Source organism: Micrasema longulum, unplaced genomic scaffold, assembly GCF_059751315.1.
Source record: "Micrasema longulum isolate JH-2025_06_02 unplaced genomic scaffold, ASM5975131v1 h1tg000521l, whole genome shotgun sequence".
Classification (NCBI taxonomy): Eukaryota; Metazoa; Arthropoda; class Insecta; order Trichoptera; family Brachycentridae; genus Micrasema; species Micrasema longulum.
The window spans coordinates 246,918-270,883 of NW_028277718.1; the positions used below are offsets into that span (position 1 = coordinate 246,918).

General features: G+C 30.8%; 2 protein-coding genes across 5 annotated transcripts in view; one reads left to right on the top strand and one right to left on the bottom strand.

Annotated features, from left to right (window-relative positions):
* The window catches only part of LOC148280871 (acyl-CoA Delta-9 desaturase-like), a 48,907-nt gene extending 29,889 nt beyond the window's left edge, over positions 1-19,018 (top strand). For all 4 annotated transcript variants that reach the window (XM_088227653.1, XM_088227650.1, XM_088227652.1 and 1 more), the window contains exons 3-8: positions 4,564-4,673; positions 8,231-8,393; positions 9,436-9,609; positions 12,697-12,882; positions 16,019-16,179; positions 18,371-19,018. In XM_088227653.1, the coding sequence (XP_088083779.1) occupies positions 4,564-4,673; positions 8,231-8,393; positions 9,436-9,609; positions 12,697-12,882; positions 16,019-16,179; positions 18,371-18,546 (970 nt within the window). In that variant the 3' untranslated portion in view covers positions 18,547-19,018. The remainder of the gene's footprint in view (positions 1-4,563; positions 4,674-8,230; positions 8,394-9,435; positions 9,610-12,696; positions 12,883-16,018; positions 16,180-18,370) is intronic.
* Positions 1-23,966, bottom strand: part of LOC148280870 (acyl-CoA Delta-9 desaturase-like) — a 202,620-nt gene that overhangs the window by 40,354 nt on the left and 138,300 nt on the right. The window lies entirely within an intron of this gene.

Sequence of the window (23,966 nt, forward strand, 5' to 3'; positions counted from 1 at the left end):
ATAAACGATCATAAAAAACGATAGTTTTGCTTACATTCAAATGTTATAAAATATTTCATCATGAATGTAAAAAAAACTAATGCATTTTACGAATAAACAGTCATTAGTTTTCACATAACTAGGTTTTTTTAAACTTTTTTACAAAATCAATGATATATTTATTTGAAATATTTTCTTAAACTACAATCAATTTTGCTGATTAAATTTTATTTCAAAACTTATGTTAGCAACATTTTAAGTGCGTCTGATTATTTTTAGACAATACTAAATTCACTTTCTAAGAAGCTATCTAGATTAGAATTTATTGTTACAGAAAGTGAAATTGTTGTCGAGTAGGCTATATGGAAATCTAGGCTCTAGCTAAAGTCAATAGTACAAAGAGGTTGAGGAAGTGTAAATTTTCAAACATAATGGTGAACATTGTAAAGTGTGCAACGTGGACTTATAAACCAGCCAGTATAGTCATAAGCCCTGTAAATGCCTAGAATTCCACATTCCTCTTACGGGTTTTACCTCTCTGTTACAACATTTTTTTTATATTAATGTACAATGAAACAATTTGCTTGAATTCAAAAGAAAATTACATGCGGCGTTTTGATTTATAGAGCAGAGAAAATTTTTCAGAGTTTATTCATAATTGTTAAATTTTTATTTATTTTTAAAAAAAAACTTTAAAATCGGTTGAAGGAGTGTATGATGCTAAATTTGACCGCTTCTAATAATAATATGCAATCTTTTTTTATGCAAATATCATGCTCGGAAAATAAATATTTTAATAACAAACAATATTTTGGGTTTGCCAAAACATTTGAAGACAAACTCTTGATGGTTTTCCTTGACAGTTAGGCATGTTAGGCATAGTTATTATTATTTGGGAAATCAATATGAGATATTTTTTCAACAGAGAAAAGGCTAATAAAATAATTATAAAACGACACTGTTTTTAACCATTTACTTTTTATTTTTTCTACCGACTAGACTTTTGTTACTAAGAATTGCAGGTCTTCTTTGCTGCTAGCAAGAAGCACGGCATCATCAGCATAAGGAAGACAGTTCACCTTGACACATGCTGTGCTGTCCTTGTACACTGACGCAATAACTCTTGTCAGGTTACCATTCACTCCATATCCGATAAAATCTTCCATAATTTCTCTTTGTCAAATCTATCAAATACCTTTTGCAGATTGACAAATGCGCAAAAAAGTTTCTGGTGTTTAGCCAGAAACTTTTCTGTCATACGAGTATTTTGCAGAACAAATATTTGATCCATACATTTTCTTACCCTGCTGTATAAACCACCTTAGAAAAACATATTCAATAATTTAAACCTCCCAGATATCGAATCTAGAACCTCGCATGGAAGACAATTGCAACCAACACTTAAACACAGGGTGGACTTTTCTCTACTCGATTTCTTTTTTTGGGATTTTTTCCTGTGAGTAGTCATTAAGTCAAAAACACTCGTCCGGGATTCTGGTTTGATTTCACCCACAGAACTGTATTTTGTATCCACTTGGACACCGGCATTATTCTAAATATTCCAAATAAATGATAAGAGGAGTGTGTGCAATTAAATAATTAATTATTTTTTTTAATATCACGACACGAGTCAAGCATCCAATCTATTTTACCACGGCTGCCGCAATAATATAACACTCTTATATTATGATTTATTAAGGATCAAAGATCAATGACATAAAAACAGCTGAATTGGGGGAAAAGTTTGATATGGCAGTTTAAAATTAATTGAATAAATTCGAATTATTAATTTATTGTGAATAACTAAATTTGTATTCGTATACTGGACTTTTACCGATTGCAATTTACAGATAATATATATTACTGGTCGGTAGAAAAAAAACGTATGTGGTAAAAAGGGAAGTTGTTTATATTTATTTAATGACAATAAATAATGAAATAAGTAAGGGTTTTAAATTTTAATTTTATATAAATAAAGCGGCTGAAAAAATTAAAGAAGTCTAAGCATTTACAAAGCTTATGATCTGTCATCTGTCACTTATATATTTTTTTATGATAATCTCGCACTCGCATACACATATACACCCTCTCACCCACCCTATCTCACTCACACAGACACACACCCTGTTTTGACATACCAAGTTTAAAATTCAGGCTGTAACTGGAATACAACTAAAATGACATTTTATACCAAAATATCTCTGTAACTGTTATTTTGATATATTTGTTCTGTGGCCTTCATAAAATGTATAAAATCAAAAATCTGTCAGTCTAGTAATCACATAAATCACTGTGTAATATTAATCATTCTGGCCTTCCATATTTACATAAGCCATTTTTCGATTTTATCTAAACGCTTGGTTTTATATATCAATAATAGTACTGAAAAAACTAGCGACATCTGTTGTTGAATTTTTTGGATTTTATAAATATTGTTTTTTTACGCATCTATTTACGCATTGATATTGCATTTCGTATTATTGCTTTAAAATAGATATAACCTAGTATGTGTATGTGCATAAATATTCATTTAAAAAAATTGCGCAATCTTTAAATTTTATTTGTGGGATCTAACCTTATAGATACAAATGACCATTTTTAAGTACCTATTCATGTGATTTATATAAGATTTACATTTTAATATATTTTATTGTCAATACAAATAATGGGTAGAATTCCATAATTGTAAAGTGTGCAACATAAATTTTAAAACCAGCCAGTGATAAGTCGTAAGCCTTAAATGCCTAGGCTTCCACTTTTCCAATTTTCAAAAATATCTAATTAATTGAAAAAATATTTTTTTTAGTTTGAGTGAAATCGATAACAAAACTCATGATATTTTTAATGGTTTTCGGGTAAGTGAAGGGATTGCTTTCACGCTATTATTAGTATTAGATAATTTGGTAAGGTATCTAATTTAAAACTTTAAAAATGTAGGTGATTTATTTCGTCTTGTTAGGTCATTATCAAATTTACTTAAATATTTACAAAGTTTTCTTATATACTAACAATAATTACTATTTAATGATATAACACCGAAATTAAATCAAATTTAGCTTTGATGCGTCATCAGCATCCCTTAAAAACAGAGTTTTGGAAAAAAATGAAGCTGAATAATAATGTAAATAGTTTATTGGGGTATTTCACAAGTATTTATGATTTTTATATAGACCAAGAAAATTAACATACTTTAAAATTATTTAGGATATACTGAGCACATTTTATTAGGTACATTATTGGTTTATAGGAAAAGCCTTGAATTATTTAAAATACTTGCATGGATGCAAAATCAAAATAATTAGATTTAATTATTGATTTCATGTTCAATGACTTAATTTGAAAAATAGTTAAAACTCTACATTAGTGTTTTATTGAATTATGAATTTAATGAATTTTACATTTATATTTCAATTGAAATCATTTTATAAAGGAACTTTATGCATATATAAGTTAGTTTGCCAATTTTCTAACAAGACAAATCGCGTCACATATATTTAAAAACAAATAAAAGTAAAATCAAATCCAATAAAAGTGTTTTATTTTGGATAACGCGCCAAATTTAAGATTTACATATAAGATAAAAATATCATTAAAAATTGAAAATATTTGTGTAAATACATTCAATGTAAATTTTAATGATATATGCTAAATATTTATTTTACGACAATTCATGTTCGTTATTTTGGATTTAAAAAAGTATAAATTAAACCTCTAGCATTATTAGAAAATGGAATAACACGTAATAGTTAAATATAAGTGCCATTGTGCCATCTATTCTTTTCTCTTACAGACATTCTGGATATTGGCACTCTCAGAAGTGTGTTCTTTGCTCTGTTTCAATCCACTGCAACCAATGGAATAGCTGACTGGTGGGGGGGTTGTACGACATCCATTTTAAAGCCTCTCATAATTTCACATAAATTATTATTGAGAATAATACATACTCCAACATACTCGTCAGAACAGTTGTTCCAATACATGAAAGTGCTGGATATGGACAACTGAACCTAAAAGAAGCACACACACACTTCTGATCGAACAATAATGAGAAATCTCAGCAAAATATCCATACGAGGTTTTCCAAGAGCACGGATTATGTCATACCTAAAACTAGTACGACTTTTGCTTACAGACATCTCTCATTTATCGCACCGAGACTGTTCAATATTTTGGAAGAGCGTAATTAGCTATCAAGGACAAAAACTATTTTCAAGAGAGGAGTCCATGACTGAATTTTCCTTAGTTGCAGTGATTTCAGTGGGAAACTCCTTGATGATTTTCCGAAAGTTTGAGTTTACTGTTTACCATATTGATGTGTCATATATATGTTTTTTTGAAATATTTTTTGTATTTCTGATCCTATATTTGTGGTGATATACGAGTACTCGTGTGTCTGTGTTGACTCATTGCTCGTCCCAACTCAACACGGGACTTTAAGTACCATGGGGTCGTAATTTTTTTTAAAGGTCTCATTTTTACCGTTTTCACTGCGCGTTCAACCTTCCTGATAACTGATTTTGATTCTGTTCACAAAGTATTTATTTTATACAAACACTTAGGATAACACTTGTATTTTTATTTCAGGGTGAAATACAAATGGAGAAATATTATTCTATATACGTATATGCATGTTGTCATGGTGTACGCCATATACCTCCACCTTTTTACTGCTAAATGGGCCACTTGTGCGTTCCGTAAGTAAAATTCACTAAATACAAGCGTTTCATTTGATACAATATTTACTTTACTCATAAAAGACTGGTAAATAATTCCTTTGCACGCGGTGATGTAACATCGTGTTACCACAAAAAAAAGATGGAATATTCTAAAGTTCATACATTTGAAAAAAATACATGGATAAATACTGTTTAATAATTCTTTTTACATAATTTATGCAAATAATTATATAATTTAGCCCTGTTATAGCAAAATAAATAAAATATTATAAAAACTTGCTCATATTACGCGCGTGCGTCCCTCATCACTGCCATCAACCGACAGAAGACTGAATCTATTTTACATAACACCCGCCATAAAACAACGTCGCTGTCTTCCATTTATGAGTTATATCTTCGTGTTCTCTCTTATACAGATGTGTTGCTGAATTAGCGGACATTTACTATTCGCGTAGCAAAATTTTTTTTGTATTAACATCCAGCACAGTCATACAAATCTAACTTTCCAAATCCAATGTGAAAATGTCAATTTGAAGATAACAAAAAATACGAGTTTATCATTTAAAAATATAAGAGAGATATTTCAAGTCTTGTGTACTATGTCGACTAGTGTGACATCACAGCCACACAAGAGTTAAACGCTCATAGAAACATTAACTATATCTTATAATATTAACAATAAAAATGAGAATATACAAAAATAAACATAGTAAGTTTTAGATTATTCAGTCAACTTAATTACCAGAGTAACAGTAATCGCTTAAGCTTATTTAAAAAATATATGTACTTATATATTTTTCCAGACTTCACGGTAAAAATACCTTTAACATGAATTTTTTTTTTATATGATATATCACACATTCTACAAACCTAAAATAAGATTCAAATAAACTTAAATTTATAAAATATTTTATCATTTTAAACTGTTAAGGAAAGAAAATCCGTAATGGCTCCGTAATAAATTTTAAATACAAGACAAAATAGAAATATAATATTAAAGTTTGTATAAAAAAAACTTCGTTTTTAAGCAAAAGTTTTTATTCTTAATTTTATTTGTCGATCGGTTTCAAAACTACACAAGCTTTTTTATCACGGTATCATTTACAAATGAACCTAATCTTATTTTTCTAGGAATTTGTGTTGCTTTGAAACCAGCGCGTAGAAAAAATAAAATAATAAAATTATTGGTTAGAAGCAAAGTTGTTTTTATGTTTATTTTATTATGATGAATAACCTTGAAATCAGTGCTTCAAATATAAATTTAAGAATATTTTAGATAAGTTTTTTTTTTTTAAATTTACAAAAATATTTTTCTTTTTGGGGCAATTTTTAACGAGTTGTTAATAACTTACTATTAGAAAATGGGAACCAAGTTGTGGTAGAGTGGGGTGCGAACCTCGGACCTCTAATTCATTGTTTACAGTAGCCACGGGACCACAACCCGATTTAAATACGGTTACAATACGGAATTGGTAATGTAATAATCAAAGATTATAAAAAATAAAAAAAAGTATTTTAAAATCTAAGAATGTAGATTCTCTAGAGAAGCCCTTAAGATTTATTGCATAGAACGAAAGTGTTCTAAATGTTTAGTTTTGTTTTTAGTTTGACAACAAACGTGGAATGGATATTGTTCGTTAGTGCTTGCAATTCTCAACCCAAGTACTAATGACCCCTCACATTGCTGTAATATGTAGTTAACTTCGTGGTCAATAACCGTAGTATGCTTTTTCTCCGTAAGGGCGACTCTATTAAGTTATTGCCTTAAGCTTTACATACTGTAGATAACAATTTATTTTAGTAGAAAAACAAAAATTGATCAACCTGATGATGGACGCTGTAACGCGATCCGAAACGTCAGTCAAAAGTACGAACGACACACGGCATAATAACCCAGAAAAACTGATTGTTCATCTTAACGGCCGTGAAAATCAAAGAAGTTTAAAGATTGATGATATTATATGATAATGCTGAAATGTTTTTTGAGTAATTATTTGATATGCTTGAAATAAAACTCATTTTATTTCAAACCCGTCGTGTATTCATTACCCCTAATACTAATTAGACGCCATAAGATAGTTTTCAAGGCAGTTTACTTATTTTGGTGGATGACGAGCAAACATCATGACGTACGAAGCTTATTATAAAGGCAAACTAAACAACATGATTGCCTTCTGGGAAACCGGTAACAAGACAGACATCACAAGGATACAAAGCCAACAATTTATAATTATGACTTTTTAAATCTAATATTCAACATACCCTACGATTGAGCCGTATTAATAATCACGCCAGCTCGGCATAAAATACTTGACGAAAATTAAAACGATTTAAATCATACACAAAATTTCATTGGGAATCATACAAGACAATGACAAATTCAGACAGACACTAGAGAATACCAGACAAAAACAACACTGCCACAATAAAATTTACCAGGACAAATGCAGGATAGTAAAAAATGCACTACAATGGCTTACCTGACTACTTTATATTAGGAACAAATTTAAAATCATCATCAAAAAGCACGTGACTACAATTACCAGACGTGACATAACATGACCTGACCTCAAAACATATTTATATTCATATGATTATTATAATAAATAAATAAATATCTCATTGCTCGTCCCAACTTAACACAGGACTTTTAGTCCCATTAAGTTGGGACTTATGTTTCAAATTATATGCAATAAACGTGTGTATGTAAATAAATAATTATTATAAGGTCTTATTTTGACCGTTTTCACCGGGAGATATTTTAAAATATATTTATCGGAGTACTTCGTCAAAGTGCATTTCGGAGTGAATCATTTTGATTATAATGTAATCTTTTATTTCTTTTCGATTTTACGCTAATCGAGAGTACGCTAATTTAATTATTTTAATAAAAATTTGTTTTCAAATTTAAAAGCATTGTTTTTTATCAAGAATGCTTTCATGCATATAAGTATATGCATAAAAATTGTGAATTGAGATACTTGGTTTACTTTGATTTATTTATTTGACCCATAAGCGCTTTTACTTTCTTCTCTCATGGACATTTTCAAACTGGTTATTATTATATAATGTTAATTGAATATTATATTTCATAAATATTAAAAAATACATCAATAGTTGGTCATATTTTATTATAATTTTGCAAAGCATGATTCTTATTTTTATTCTTAGTGGAAAGGGTCGGTTCTATGCAAGCCCTTGACATCACTGTGACCTGTGAAGACCTATTATGACGGTTTCCCGTGAATAGTTCTTGCCCTCCAAGACCAGGTCTATAAAGAGCCTGGCTACTGGGTGGAAGTCGAAATTTACATTTCGCTAAATCTCCCCCTCAAAAAAAACCTTTTTTTTAATCTCTTTACAACAATGAAGGTTTCAGCTGTTTTAAAATTAACAGAGGGATAAGTTGAACAAATATGAATGTTAAAACATAAGGTAAATGTTTTTATGTGTAAAACGGCCTCTTAGCCAGCCAATTACAGGTCATAAGCCCTGTAAATGCTAGTCATCCATATTTTCTTCTCTGAAATGGTGTCTATCTCTGTTATTTGTCAATAAAATAAGTGATTTTTCAGTTTGGGGTTATGGTGTTCTGGGAGGCATGGGAATATCAGCAGGATCACACAGGCTTTTTGCGCACAAGTCCTATAAGGCAAAGGCACCCCTCAGGTTGATACTTGCGATGTGTCACGCGATTGCCAATCAGAATAGTATGCTTAAATGGACCAGAGATCACAGGTAAAAATACATTTTGCCAATCCTGCAGCTCGACTGTGGAGTCATCCATCCTCTATGTTTTTTTTCCACAGGATCTCTGTTTAAATTATGCCTGAAAAAACATTTCTTATCTCTTTCTTAACCCTTTTATCTCGAGTGTTCGGACCAACTGATCTTTATTGCCATAAAAAAGCGCAGCTCCACGTAACAATAATTCTACCTGTGAGCTAAATCTCAAATAATTTCTACAATACCTAAATTAGATCTTAAAAAATATATACATTAGATATTAAAAATAATTCTTTTGGTTTATACGGAATACAAAATATATTTAACATCGCACTATGAATTTTTATGGGATATAATACAGTGTGTAGTTGGCACACTTTTCTGACATTTCGGATAATATTACAACGTCCATCATAGGGGTTGATGTTAATGGTATTACAGCGTTCACATCAACCTTGATGATGGACCTTGTATTGCAATCTCAAATGTCAGAAAATAATATGAACGACTTTAATGATAACCAAGAAAAATAAATTGTACATCTGGACGTTGCCGCAGGGTAAATCTATGAAATTTGATATACATTTTTAATATTTAAAGGAAAAAAGAAAGTCTTAACGAATTAAACACTCCGTCTCGTGGTCTAATAGTCAGTGCGTTTGTCTACCATGAAAGAGGTCTCGAGTTCGATTTCAGATGTGCTTGACATGAAATATTTTTGTTGAAAGGTGTTTTTACACCAGAATATTTCAAAGTCTCTGGACTGTTACCCGAATCGTTAGACTAATAATCTTAAAATGTATGAAAGGTCGTGAAAAACTATAAACATTACTCATGTTTTAAATATGTATAAGTCCTTATTAATGGGAAACAAAAACCTTCTCAGTCTTAATTTAAATGTACGAGTATTTTAATTGGATTTTTTTTATCCTTTAAAAATAATGTTAAGTTAAGTTTTCTGTTGCCAGTAGACGATACATGCATAAATAAGAATTAACTTGTTTCATGATTAATTACGATTTTTTAAACGAAAGGTGGATGTGTTTTATTAAAGGTGCCACCATAAATTCAGTGAAACAGACGCAGACCCCCACAATGCCAAACGAGGTTACTTCTTTTCCCATGTTGGATGGCTTATGGTTAATAAACACCCTGATGTCTTGGAAAGGGGAAAAACCATCGATATGAGTGATATCAAAAGCGATCCTATTCTCATGTTTCAAACAAGGTTTGTCTTTTATTACTAATAGCCTCTACCAATTTCATAGATTTTTATTAACACACTGTCTAACATTCACCATTCTGACCTCGTTAAAACACCCACAAATATGGGTGTTTTAACAAGGAGGAAATCCTCAATTCTTCTATCTATTGACTTTTGTGAAGTAGAAGAGCTGAAACCTTTATCATGGGGGTGAGGTTCATTCAGTTGAACCAATTCATCTACTAGACAACGCCTGAAAATAATTTTCAAGTTTTATTCTTATTTATATACCAGGAGGAAATGTGGATGTTTAAATCCGGCAGATGTTGAATTTTCATAGTGTTTAAATTGGCCACTTAAACCAGCCAACGACAGATCATAAGCCCTGTAAATGCCTAGACTTCCATATTTCTTTCTCAAAAATGTTTTTCCTTTTTGTTGCAACAAATTTAGATATAAAGGTTTTATTTAAACAGAAGCTTATTTTTTTATTACAATATCTACCAAGTCTAGCAACATATACAATTCATTTAAATATTCATAACTTTCTAAGGGCTGAAATCCTGCATGTCTTCAAATATTCGGACACACTAAAAATATTGTCGATTAAACTAACTGGTATTAGAATAAGTATAAAAAATAAATAGAGTTTTCAGGCGTTGCCTTGTAGGTGAAATAATGCGACAGGTAAATCTTAGCTACATTAATAGGTTTCAGCTCTTATATTTTACAAAAGTCTTTAGTTATTTTACAATGGAAGAGTTGAACTAATGAAGATATTTAAGCAGAGGCAAATGGTGAATGTTAGACAGTGTGTAAATGGCAATATAAACCATCCAATGATAGGTCACAAGCCCTGTAAATGCCTAGACTTACATATCCCTTCTCAGAAATGTTTTCGCTCTCTTTTGTGACGTTACACAGTTTAAAAACTTATTTCTGATTCCAGGAAAAATAATATTAGGTTTTATGCCTAAAAATGAAAAAGGTTTCGTTTCAATGAGAATGTATAAGTAAAACCTAATAACAATTTTTTTTCGTCGAAAGCGTGTTTTGATCAAAATATTCAAATTCACTTACGATAAATTAGTATTCGAGCCTTGCTGTAGAAATAATTTAATCGAATAAGTTTTATTGTAATTTCTTTACAAAAATCATGTTTTAACAAAGGAAATCGATTTTTATAAGAATTGTAACTTTTTCCATCAGTTTCATCATTGAATTTAGTAAGTCTATACGTTAAACTAAGTTTTGATTAAATTCCTTTTGGCTTTTGGCAATAGGCTTTTATTTAATACTTAAAGCTTAAGTCATTTTATGAAAGAAAACAAAATCTTTGAAAATAATGTTTTTGGTAAACGGTCTAAAAACAGTACTTTTAATTAATTAGAAATACAAAAGTAAAAAATAATAAAATAATTACTAATGGTCTGTTGGCCTCGTGGTGTAATAGCCTACCATGCGATAGGGCTCGGGTGCAATTACTGACATGGTTGATATAAAATATTGATTTAAAAGGGTTTTTTCACACCGGAATATTTCATGGTCCCTTAACTGGTACCTGAAGCATAAGACTGATCTTACCTTCATGAAAAAAAAATTACCAAACTACTCTGCAATTGGTGTACCAATGCAGTGCCCTATACATCATTGGGTGTGGCAAGGGAATAATGATGATGAATGGTCTAAACTAGGTAACGAACAAAATAAAATGTAAAATTGCGAAGGAATATGCTTAGTAAATTCACTAGACACAAATATACCGATATTAATAAATATGGCCAGTTTCAAGAGTGTCCCGGTCTTTTGATGATTTTAGAAAATCTCTAATTCTTGTGGATGTGCTGAAAACGGTTTCCAGTTTTAGACGGTAACAACTGCCACACGGTACAAATTCTAAATACTTATCGTTACACGAATAACATTAACCCTGATGATGGACGCTGTAATGCGATCCGAAACTTTAGTAAAAAGTACGGACAATGCACGGAATTTTTTTTCTGTAAAATAGTGTTTAATTCAGTTAAAAAATCTCATAATTTAAATCTCACTATTTAGGTACACCACTTTCGGAAATGAATCGAAAAATCGAGTGATATTGAGTGTTTTTCAGTAAATGTATTACGATAGGCAATGGTGAATGTATTACGATAGGCACATGGTGAAGACACCGAATACTATCAAAATAGAATCGGTATCTGTCTATTGACGAAAACGTATCAATTATTTAACTTTAAGGGTGCTCTAATAATACTCCAGCTTCTCTTAACTTTTTCCTCACTATCCGAAAATTACACATGATCCGAACGGGGGACCAAACGACCCCAGTGCCTACTTGTATAAAAAGTTGGAAGGCTTATGATTGAGCAATAATTTATTCATGTTTTCACGTGCACATATTTTACTCATTCGGGAATTTTATTCATTTTTGTTAGTTTGCCGAATGCTAATGTACATAAAGTGCAATCGACCCTTGTGTTTTGAAGTCTTTTTTTATTTTAATATTAAACGATTTAATTTTTTTTTTTTAAAAAGGGAAAATGTTTCTTTGTGTTATTTTCACGATTGCAAAAATATAGGGAAAATAGCTTTAATAATACTCGAGATATCGAATTAAAATCGGTCTATGGGGGATTAGAATCGCGACCTTCGGGCCGACTAAGTTAAACAAGTTTTTAGTAAAATCCTCTTCATTAAACTGTGAGAAAGTTTAATGCTTCTGGAAATTGTATATGTTTTCATATTTTTTACTCGTGGTATACACCATACCAATAAAAGCATTAAATTGGTAGGCGAAGTTTCTCAAAAATATATGAAATGGTTTTAATACAAACGAAGTACTTTGAAACGTCACAGGTTCACGTAAACACGTGTTAATAACCAATCAACTGAAGCGTTGTGATAGATTTCTAGTTTTCGGGTAGCCATATTTGTTGACGTGTTTTGATGGGTACGGAGTTCTTCTTTAGATGTCAGGAAAGGGAATAAATCATTACAAGTTTTGGAATTTTTCAGGGGCCTTATGGCCTGTCAATAGCTGATTTAAGAGATAATTTTACACTCTTTACCACACACTGTTATAATGTATTATTATGCGGATCTCTTTTTCAGGTATTTTCACATATTAGGACCACTGTTTTGTTTTGTGATTCCCACACTTATTCCCTGGTACTTTTGGGGTGAGGACTTCATGTATTCCTGGTACCTTGCCGGGTGTATGAAGTTCGTACTGATCTCGAATTTCACTTGGCTCATTAACAGCGCGGGTCACTTAGACGGCATGAGACCCTATGACAGGTGAGAATCATTAATTATCAATATGGTTATGTGTGGGAGTGACAATATCTAACACAAACCTTTCATAAAAAATCTATATTCACGCTGAACGAAACAATGAAAGCAAAAATTAAATTAAAATAGCATTTTACGAAATTAAAAATGTATCTCAATTTTTTACAAAAAAATATGGGTAATGACTGAACAAAAATTTAATTAATATCAAAGGTCTTTTTACTATTTTTAGTGTTTTAAGTTAGTGGCTTTAAAGGTATTAATAAAATTACTTTGTTTTTTGAACCACAACCGGCAACGTTTAGTTGCCAAAACTAGTCGGTTATGTGAATAAAAAATAGTTCATGAAACAAAGTTATTTTATTTATACCTTTAAAATATTAAAATATAACAATGAACCACAAAGCTAGTGCTACGCATATCCAAAATAGTGATTTGAAAGCTCTGAATTATCATCAAATAAGCAAACAATCACTAGTGGTAGGCAGAGGGAAAACACCACACCAATCCTTATTTACATTAAGACTTAACTTAATCTAGATCCATGCATTTTCTTATACATGCTAAAGATAGGTGTTTTGGTAATTTTAATTAAAAATCAGTAACAGTTGCTGTTTTACAAATTAAACTGTTACATGTAACTTTTTCTAAATAACAGTTTAGAGTAGCGCAACGTAAGAAAAAAAATATTGCAAACAACTGCTAGAACAGTATTCGACTGTTTTATTGAAAAATATATAATTTTCAGTATCCGTCAACACATGGAAAATGAATAACAGTTTTTTTTTGTGTGATTCCTTCTCATTTTATTCCATTTACTTACCATTTATCAAAGACTCTTCTACATTTAAAAATAAAAAACTACAATAATATAATCGACAAACAAAACAATCAGTAGTTACAAATAGAAACTCCAAACTAGAGGTCAGAAATTCAATTAACTGCTTAATATATTACATACTCAAACATTTGTTTAAGGAAAAAATAAGTATATCTAAATTACGGAAATACCTGTCATAGAAATGAACATAATGTTGTAATTGAGTGGAGTTCTAACCTTGGACCTCTGATCCTTGAGTCAATCCTGTATCAAATATCTCACTATTTTATGGGTATTTATCTAGCATGCAGATTGGATCCTTATTACAGATATTCAAAATCAAGAGACTTAATTAAGGACCTTGTTAATTTTTATCTAATTTATAATGCAAACGGCCTTAGCCAATTATTACCACAATTACTAATATAAATAAATAAACAAAATACTATCTGCACGAACATAATAAAAATATCTATATTAACAAAACTAGTTTTGGATTCAGTAATAAAAATAGTTATCCGCCAAAGCAATTGCAACAAAACTCACTGCAACAACAGATAAAATTTAAAATCTTCGTAACAGAAAAAGTAAACCAAACATGCATGTACAGCTAAAAATTTAAGCATACTTCAGAGACATGTATACTAATATAATAAAAAAAATAAAAATCGGAATCTCCAAACCCGCGAAAATTAAAATTTCCACTATTTTCTGAACACGCCCCATACATTGACCAAAATTTTGAATGGAAAGACCATATTAGTAAACTAGCTAAAAGTATTAGAAAATGTAGGTTCAAATTTCTTCAAGGAAGGAATATTTTAAGAATCAATAGTTTAAAAATTGCGTATTACTCAATTTTACAATCTTTTTTACGCTATGATTTTTTTAAATGGGATGGTACAAAAGCTAATAGATTAAACCCTCTTAAAATAGTACTAAGATTAATATCAAAGTAATTTTAAAGTAACCCTCAAAATTGAACACGAAAAATCTAAATAAATTATTTGAATTTCTCACAGTAGAGACAATTTACAACATAATTTTTTAAATAAATATTTTAAAAGAAGATACAATAAATGAATTTGAGATGAATAAGTCACTTTGATACCAAAATAATATCATAATTCCTAAATTCTCAAAAAAGTCAAAAAGTTTTGTTTTAAAAGGAATCAATAATTACAATAATCTCCTCAAGGAACTAAAAACTATTAAAACTAATATATTGTACTCAATTACGGTGATTTAATGTATCATTTGTATTTTCGTAGTTTCTTATATAGTTATCCTAAACATTATATTCAATTTGTGTATCTTTCAAAAACTCATCAGTGAAAAAAACAGTTAAAAATCTTGGCATTATTACACTATTTGTATGTGCAGTTATTTTCATTTTTTATTTTTTTTTACATTTCGAGTCTTTTATATTAGGTGAAAATTCATTAAATATTTTTGAATCAATTACATTATATTGCTTTTTACCAAAGACTGTTGATACAAATATACATATTTATGTTTTTTTTGTAAAAATTTCAAACAATCTTTCTTTTTACCAGTCTGTTTTTTGGTTAGCTAGAAGATATTGCTTTTAGAAATAAGTCCGCCAAAGTACTTGTTTATTGTGCTTGAAGTTTTAAATAAAAAAAATAATAAAAATGGCTTAACGCAAATTGCGGTACGGAAAGCCGCGCGAGTGTGTTAACGTTACTCCCAATGTGTAGCTAAGGGTTAATGACGTAAGGATCTACTACAACCAAAAATATTGATCACAAAGTACTCTTAGTTGTGTGGAGAATATATTGATTACATATTCTAAGCGTTTTGGCACAAAAAATAAAGTTTTGATGAACAACAATGACATAAAAACTTATAATTAGAAATCAAACACTGATTTGAGTCTACTGAACACTTTATTTTATTTTTACAAATATAAACATAAAAAAATAAAAACTTCGTGACAATTGTTTCGCCTTATTAGGGCATATTCAAACGAATGTGAAGATTATTTAGATTGAATGTCCTTATATAACAACAAACAATTGTCACGAAGTTTTTATTTTTATATGTTTATATTTGTAAAAATAAAATAAAGTGTTCAGTAGACTCAAATCAGTGTTTGATTTCTAATTATAAGTTTAAATATGGAGTTCTACAAAATAAACACCAAATCAATCAATAACAATGACATAGTTAGGAACATGAAAAGTGACTATTTGCAACTGATCTGGGACATCACTCGTAGAATTGAGTATTTTGAAAATACCAACAATGGATCTCCCTCTAAATTTAACAGTAAACAAATTTTGTTTTTATTTATTCTAGGAACCAGGGTGGTACAGATAATATGGCTATGAAATACAGTGCTTTAGGGGAGTCTTGGCACAACTACCACCATACATTTCCTTGGGACTACGCCTCTTGCGAACTTGGAATCAACCAATTCAACCTTACAACGGCATTCATTGACATGTTCTCCATACTAGGTATATTTTTGTTTGTCAAAAATAATCTGAGTTGCTTGTTAACTAAAATTTATTCCTTGATAAACCATCTAAGCAAATTTCTAGAAGTATGTGCATTTAATTCAAGTTTACTGAAAGATATCAATTTGTATGTTCTCAATAATTATAGGTATACTAGAGCGAAATTTCATGCACTGTTTTACGCACCCAAAAACCGTACAAATGCAAACCAGCACTCACGCATTAATGTGGCAATTCGCTTGCTGAAAACGGCTTCTACGAATTATACGTACCAATGTGTCTGTACATTGAGTATACACAGAATTGAAAACAAAACAACATTACAAAGGCAATGGGGAAACAAAACAAAATACTTAATAACACACATAATCTAGAATACCTTACGCTTACCGTAAAAATTTATAAAAACGATAAACACCTAGACGTAGATAGCCTGATAAAACTAGAAACACAGGTTAAACATATGCGGCGTCCGTGGTGTAGTGGTCAGGACACTCGACTCAGGGGAAGGTTCCGGATTCTATTTCCGGTGAGAACACTAAAATTAAATGTGATTTCTCTCCAACCTGGCAGTTCTGTCATGTAATTCATCACTGATATTGGTCCTCCTGGCCTGTTGTGATGTAAAAATAAAAATAAAATTAAAATTAAATTGCACAACGGAAGCGCTACTAAATTTTCTATGGAGCGCAACGTTCTGTAGCGCAGCTATAGTATAATTTGTGGAATACAAAACAGTAAAAATATTATTTCGTGTTGTCGCGACGCGCCGCCTTAGTACGTTTTGACCTTAAAGCTTATCCATTAAAAAAAAAAATTCTCGTATTTTGACCGATGATTTCAAATGAGTTCTGGACTAATTTTTTTTTTTGCAAAATTCAACAGTTGTGACAAGAAATCAGTATTACCTTCTGTCAAGCTGGTGTTATTTATAAAAATGCTGTTTGTTATTCACAAAAAGTAGAGATTTTGCATATTTAATAGTAAAATAATATTTTAAAAACAAGTTTTTTAAAAGTCGCCAACTGAAAATATTCATGGAAATCATTTGAAACATTTTTATTGCATAGTGGGCATTAAAAAGACTAAATTCCACATGATTATAATATCCGACACACTGTTTTGATACAGGTTGTTTATTTACAAGAGCTAATGATTGAGCCCGTACATTTAACATCAAAATAATAATTTAAATAACTGTAACTAAAATAAGTACCTAGTCGTCGGGACTTATTTAATTAAAATTACAGGCGTATTAATTACACCACAAAATATCAAGAGAAAAGGAGGAACGAACGAGATAAATAATTTCCATCAATTAAATTAAAACAATGAATTAAATGTATTTTTAGTAATACAATGTTTCAGCTGTAATGTATTTAACTTAACAAACATATTACAACAGAGATGAAGAACATTTAAGATAAGGTAATATAAAAGTCTAGGCATCTACAGGGCTTATGACCTGTCAATGGCTGGTTTTAGTGGCCACTTTACACACTGTGTAACATTCACCATTCTCCCCATATTTGAACATCTATATTCCTTCAATTCTTTCATCTGTTTGTCTATATTATCTTCTCTTAAGTGTTCTAGCATCTCTGTTGTAATATGTTAATGTAAACAGCTCTCCAGGGAGTCAAATCCAGTCCTTGTCTACAAAAATTTGCACAAACTCAAAATATTGTTAACTTAACAAAATTCAAAACTTATTTGACTTAAGAACAAAGTCATTGAAAACAGTTTTAATTCCACATTTTTTTGTTACAATATTTATCAATCAATTTGAGTAAATAAACCTTATTTTTGGACAAATTCTTTTACCCGTTGTTAAATAGAAGACATTTTCCTAACGCAAGAAAGGTTCTAGGTTCAATTCCCAGTGAGATCATTACAATTATAACATCTGGTTTTTCTTAAGCCTGTGTTTTCTGTTTAAATTCACAGCTTTAATAACGCATTTTGGCCTGTTGTAACAGAATAAAACATGAAAATAGAGTTAACATTTCATTCGTGTAAAAACTCGTTTAAAATCAAACTTTTCACAATAACAGAGAAAATATAAAGATATGTAATCAAATATATTAAAAATAGTATTTTTAATGTATTCTTTCTGGCTTACGTGCAGTTTTAAATACATCCTGTGGTGTAAAATACAATTATTTTTATGATTTTGTTATGATGATTTCAGGCTGGTCGTATGACAAAAAGGTCGTCCCATTAGGACTGGTGAAAAAACGGGTTTTGAGGACTGGAGATGGTTCTCACAGGTTCAACAAAGAAGCAGCAGACGAAAACCACTTCTGGGGGTGGGGAGACAAGGACATGACAGGGGATGAAAAGGATTACGCTGAAATAATACACTAAGAATCATAATTATTCATTGTTATGCATTATAGCAATATATTAAACGTTTATCAAGGAAGTTTAAATCCTAAAATTTAAGGAGAGTTTTGATTTGAGATGCTTACGCACCATATTTTAGAATTGTTCTGTACTATACTTTTGAATCACTTTCTTGGGTTTTTAAGTTGTAGAAAAAATAAAATTTAACTAAAAAAAAGCTTAATTTCCTTATTAAATTTCACTAACAAGTCAAGCCAAAAAATATATTTTGTGTATTGATATGATTCAAAATAATTTTATATTTTTTTGTAAATACCTAATATGTTAAGATCGTCAACAAATAATCAAATATATATTAAATACGTGTTTATCATGTCTCTAAAAGTGGTTGTGGTAAATAACAAGCTTAATAATAGAAAATTTACTTTGATTTGACTGTTTTACGGTTTGTATTACTATTTCTTGTGAATAAATATTTTTTCGCTATTTTCAATGTACCGTCTTTTATTTTTTAAATTTGCCTGACTATATAGGTAGATACATAAATAATAATACAAACTATTCAGTAAATAAAAAATCATACCAGCCAATGTTTGATCAGCTCATAACTTAAGACGATGCGCGGTCTGACTTTTTTTTCTTCGTGCAAACCTATTCCCATACTTTCTTCCGGGATAGTGGTACTAGAGTGATGATTTTTTATACACTATAATACTCTACTTTTTGCGTATCGTTTATTTTATTTTTTTTAAATCTTCTATCGGAGCTAGAACCATCCAAAAACCTTTTTAAGTGCTTGGTTTTTCGGACTTACGCTATACAAATATGATAACTGTTTTAGAGAAGAAAAAAAACAAAACATGAAGACGCAAAAAAAAATTTATACTCTTTTAAAAAAAAAAAACAAAGTCTGTTCTACTCCAATACTTTGGGGTAGAGAAAACGAGAATCCGAGACCTTGATTTTGTCAATTTAAGTAGGGCATAATCAGGCCAACGCCGACACTGACGTGAAGTTGTCTTTTTGAAGTAATCGGGGAGGCATCTGCGAGATAGCGACAGACATACTATATTTAAATACCAATTCATTATACCGCTCTTTGCCGCGTTTTTTTCTTAAAAGTTCTGTACACTGACAACAGATAACTGTATAAGATGGCGTAGAATGTACAGAAAAGTCTTCACTAAAAAATTCTACCCGTTTGTTCTACTGCTATATGGTACCTTTCAAAAGTATGGTTATTTATTGAACACTTTTTCCGAAATTATTATTAATTTTGTTTATTTTGTTCATTCCGTTAATTTTGTTCATTCCGTTCGTTTCGTTTGTTCAGTTCTCTCCGTTCATTCCGTTATTCCGTTCATTCTGTTCGCTCCGTTGGTTCCGTTCGTTTCGTTTGTTCAGTTCTCTCCGTTCATTCCGTTATTCCGTTCATTCTGTTCGCTCCGTTGGTTCCGTTCATTTCGTTCATTTTGTTTATTTCATTTTTTATTTATTTTTATTTGAACAAACTTTCACGCCGTTTTTCCGTAGGCATAGGCAGAGAGGATATAACGCCACATCACTCTGTCTTTGCATACAGACCTAGATTTCTCAACATTTGTTCATATTTGGCACGCACGCCGATTATTCCTACTCTTGACATGTCAATCTTCACATAATGGACTTGATCGTGTCATGTCTTTCTCGGTCTTCCTCGTTTTCTGCATCTATCAACATTCGCATCTTTGATCCTTTTAGCCATTCTTTCGCTGTCCATTCGCTCTACATGTTCAAACATAATTCTTTCTAAAATGCATGTCTCAGCCTTACATAGTTCACGGATCTCGACATTTGTGCACCTCTCATATATATATCGTTTTACCACACATTTGCCTGACAGCATTCAACCTACTTTCATCATTATATTTCCAATTATATACTTCGCTCCCATACTTTAGCATTGGCACTAGAACTCCATTGTGAACAGCTAGTTTGGCCTCCTGCGACAAACATTTGTTTTCCAAGGTAGATTGCAGTGCACCGTTCACTCTGTTCCCGGCACTCACCCTCCTTTCAATATCTTTCTCAGTCCTTCCATCCCTAGTAAACATTATATTTTTCTACTACTACTACTACCATCACGCCATTTCCCCGTAGGGGTAGGCAGAGAGAATGGACCGCCACACACGTCTATCCTGGCATACACTCCTAGCCTCTTCCACATTCATACATCTTGTCATACATGCCCTTCGGTTCTGTCTGCTTTTGACATGACCAGACTTAAGATTTTGGTTTATCTGATCATGCCACGTCTTCCTTGGTTGTCCTCGTCTAACGTTGCCGTTCATTTTTGCCATATATATTTGTTTTACCATTATCTCGTCGTCCATTCGTTCTACTTGACCAAACCATCTCAGAGACCCTTTCTTAATCTTATCAATTATACTTGACTCAGATTTACACTCTCGCCTGATTTCATCATTCGTAACCCTGTCATACATTGATTTCCCACAAATTCGTCTAAGAGATCGCATTTCAACCGCGTTCACTCGGCTTTCATCCTTCCTCTGCCAGTTCCATGTTTCACTTCCATACATAAGTGTTGGGACTAAAACTCCGTTGTGCACTGCCAGTTTAGCTTCGATTGACATATTTTTATTAGAAATTACTGTGCTTAGTGCTCCGTTCATTTTGTTGCCCGCATTCACTCTTCTTTCAACATCTTTTTCTACTCTTCCATCTCTTGAAAACATGCTTCCCAGGTACACAAATTCTTCTACTTGCTCGAGACATTCGTTGTTTACATTTATTATGCAGTCAGTAACCTCACTAACATTATATTTTGATTTATTTTATACATAAACATATATAAATGTACAATACAGTAACTGCCAATTACAATGTTTATACATGGTTGCGTATTTACAAAAACATTTTTTTTTAAAGTTGGTACAGTTAGTCCATAAAAACAATAGTAAACAAGACAAATAAGTCACTAATATTTTTTATGACCCATTGTTCGAGAGAAAGAGTCAATGGCTGGTAATTCCAGCGTGGAAAAGATCCATCGCTCTCGATTGGCTGTTCAACAGACCAATCATCCTTCCCACAGGCATAATCAATGGTAAATTTGTCCTGCATTCAGGGAAAAAAAATAGTTTATTGCCTAGTTCTAAAATAATTGCTCGGTACATATTATTGTATGCACTACAAAATATTGGAATTTTAGATGAACTAGTTCAGAAGTTTAGAGGCCATTATAAGCGTGGCCATGTTTCTTCTAGCCCGCTAACTTGTGATACCGAGCATACCTAAAAAGAACAATGATGATACTGCAATGGGAGACTCGCTCACAGAACCACAAGATGGAGAGATAGAGAACCTCTATGAATTTCTGGATCGTAAATCTCTTACATATTTTGACTCGTATGAAGACTCTTCTTCCTTTCATAGTTTAACTTCCCTTACCAAACGTAGAAGCATTTCTGATCTGTCTTTCCTCTTCAAAATTTTAAACAATTTTATCGATAGTCATATCTCTTGGAGCGTATTTCAATCAATTGTTCCGTAAAGGCAACACAAGTTCATTTTTTTTATGATTCATTGCCCAAAAAAAATATGTTCAAAACTCGTTTATTTATCGTAGCTTGTCCAAATTTAATTTTCTTTGTCCCCATTTAGATATTATATAACAAAATTTTGTGACTTCAAAAAAAAACTTTTTGAAACACTGTAAAATGAAACATTTGTCAGTTTATGTTCCTTTAATTATGTTTATTTTATTATGATATCAAAATTTTTAATTGGTCAACTTTATTATAAAAATCCCTCTCCTCCACTCCTCCACTCTATTTCCTCATCTCTTAACCTTCTTACGAGCTCTTTTTTTTCTCATGTCTTATATAATATATTATTTTTCTCTTTACATTTATAATATATTATACTTGTGAAAAACTTTAACTGAGTGTATATACTATTTTTTATATTTTGGATTCTTATATAACAACTGTTGTTTTTTTTTATAAAAAAAAACTATATATAAAAGATAATGAGAATGTAATTCTCATTTGGTGGTTTCACTTTCAATCAGTCAACATGTTTATAATTACAGTATCACTGAACATTAGTCTGACAGACTTAGGTTTTTTTTTTTAAACTCTAGTGTGGCTATGATGTAACATGACACAATACTTGATATCTAGGCTATACTGACAATCTTCATGTATATATATATATATATATTTTAAATATATGTGCAAGATATTGATTTTAAAATGTTATGCTTTGCGTAGAATAAAAACTACGCTTTCATAGCCTAAAAAAAAATGTTGCAGAAATAATAAGTTGAAAGAATATTTAAGCTCTTTTTTTTAACATAAAGTCGTATTTTTTGTAATCCTAAAATGCTCATTATCTAACCGTATTTAAAAACCTTAATTTTTTGTAAATATACACGATTTTAACAAAAAAAAGTTCATACTTGCCATGCCCAGAATAATTAAATACGGTTTTTCAGGGCCAGACCGCGAAACTTCAGAGGAACATTCCTCATGGTAATATTTTTAAAAAATCCGTTTTTTTTTTTTTTTTTAATGATTTCAAAATGAAGTAAATCCTTTATTTCTTTAACAAGTAGTCCCTGCACTAACCCCTACTTCTCTCCTACCCAGCCGCTTCACTTGTCCGCGTTTGATGCGTATCGCTTCGTTGGTCGAACGGTTTTATATCTTTTTTTTGTTTGAAGAGGAGGGGTGGGAGTTTTTGGAAGGGATGTTAGTTCAAGAAATTAAAGATTTACTCCGTTGAGATTGTGATTTTTTTTTAAATTAAAAATGACTTTTTGGAAAAATGTGAGGAATGTTTCTCTGAAGTTTCGCGGTCTGGCCCTGAAAAACCATGTAGAAATGAAAGTAAAAGCAAAACAACGATAAATCAGTTTAACCGTATAAAAAAACACGAGAATATAACAAATACGACTGAACTTCAATTACGTAAAAAGGTGTAATATACTATTTATAATTGAAATAATATAATACGATAAACGTAATAAGTATTTTTTTTTTCAAAATAAGTATTGACTTAAACAATAATTGGACGTACTCGTATATATGCAGAAAAGATTCAATTCAGTTTGTATCTTTTTTTAATTTATTGTTAAAATCAATAGAAAATATCTCATTTATATTTAAACAATAAAGATCTATCCGGTTATACAAACACTTACGAAGTAATTCAATTTTGAAACAAGGTCCATAATGCAATACTAGAATTTTACATTTTGCACAAAGAGTCCAATGATATTTGGTTTTAATGTAGTTGAAAAATGTTTTCGTATAAAAGATATGTAAAAGAAATTTAAGCATCAAGAATAGCGCAAATGCAAATATTCCGTCTAATTCATATAATTACATAAAACTGATCATCTTACCTTCATGTGACAAAACTGATCAAGATTTGCT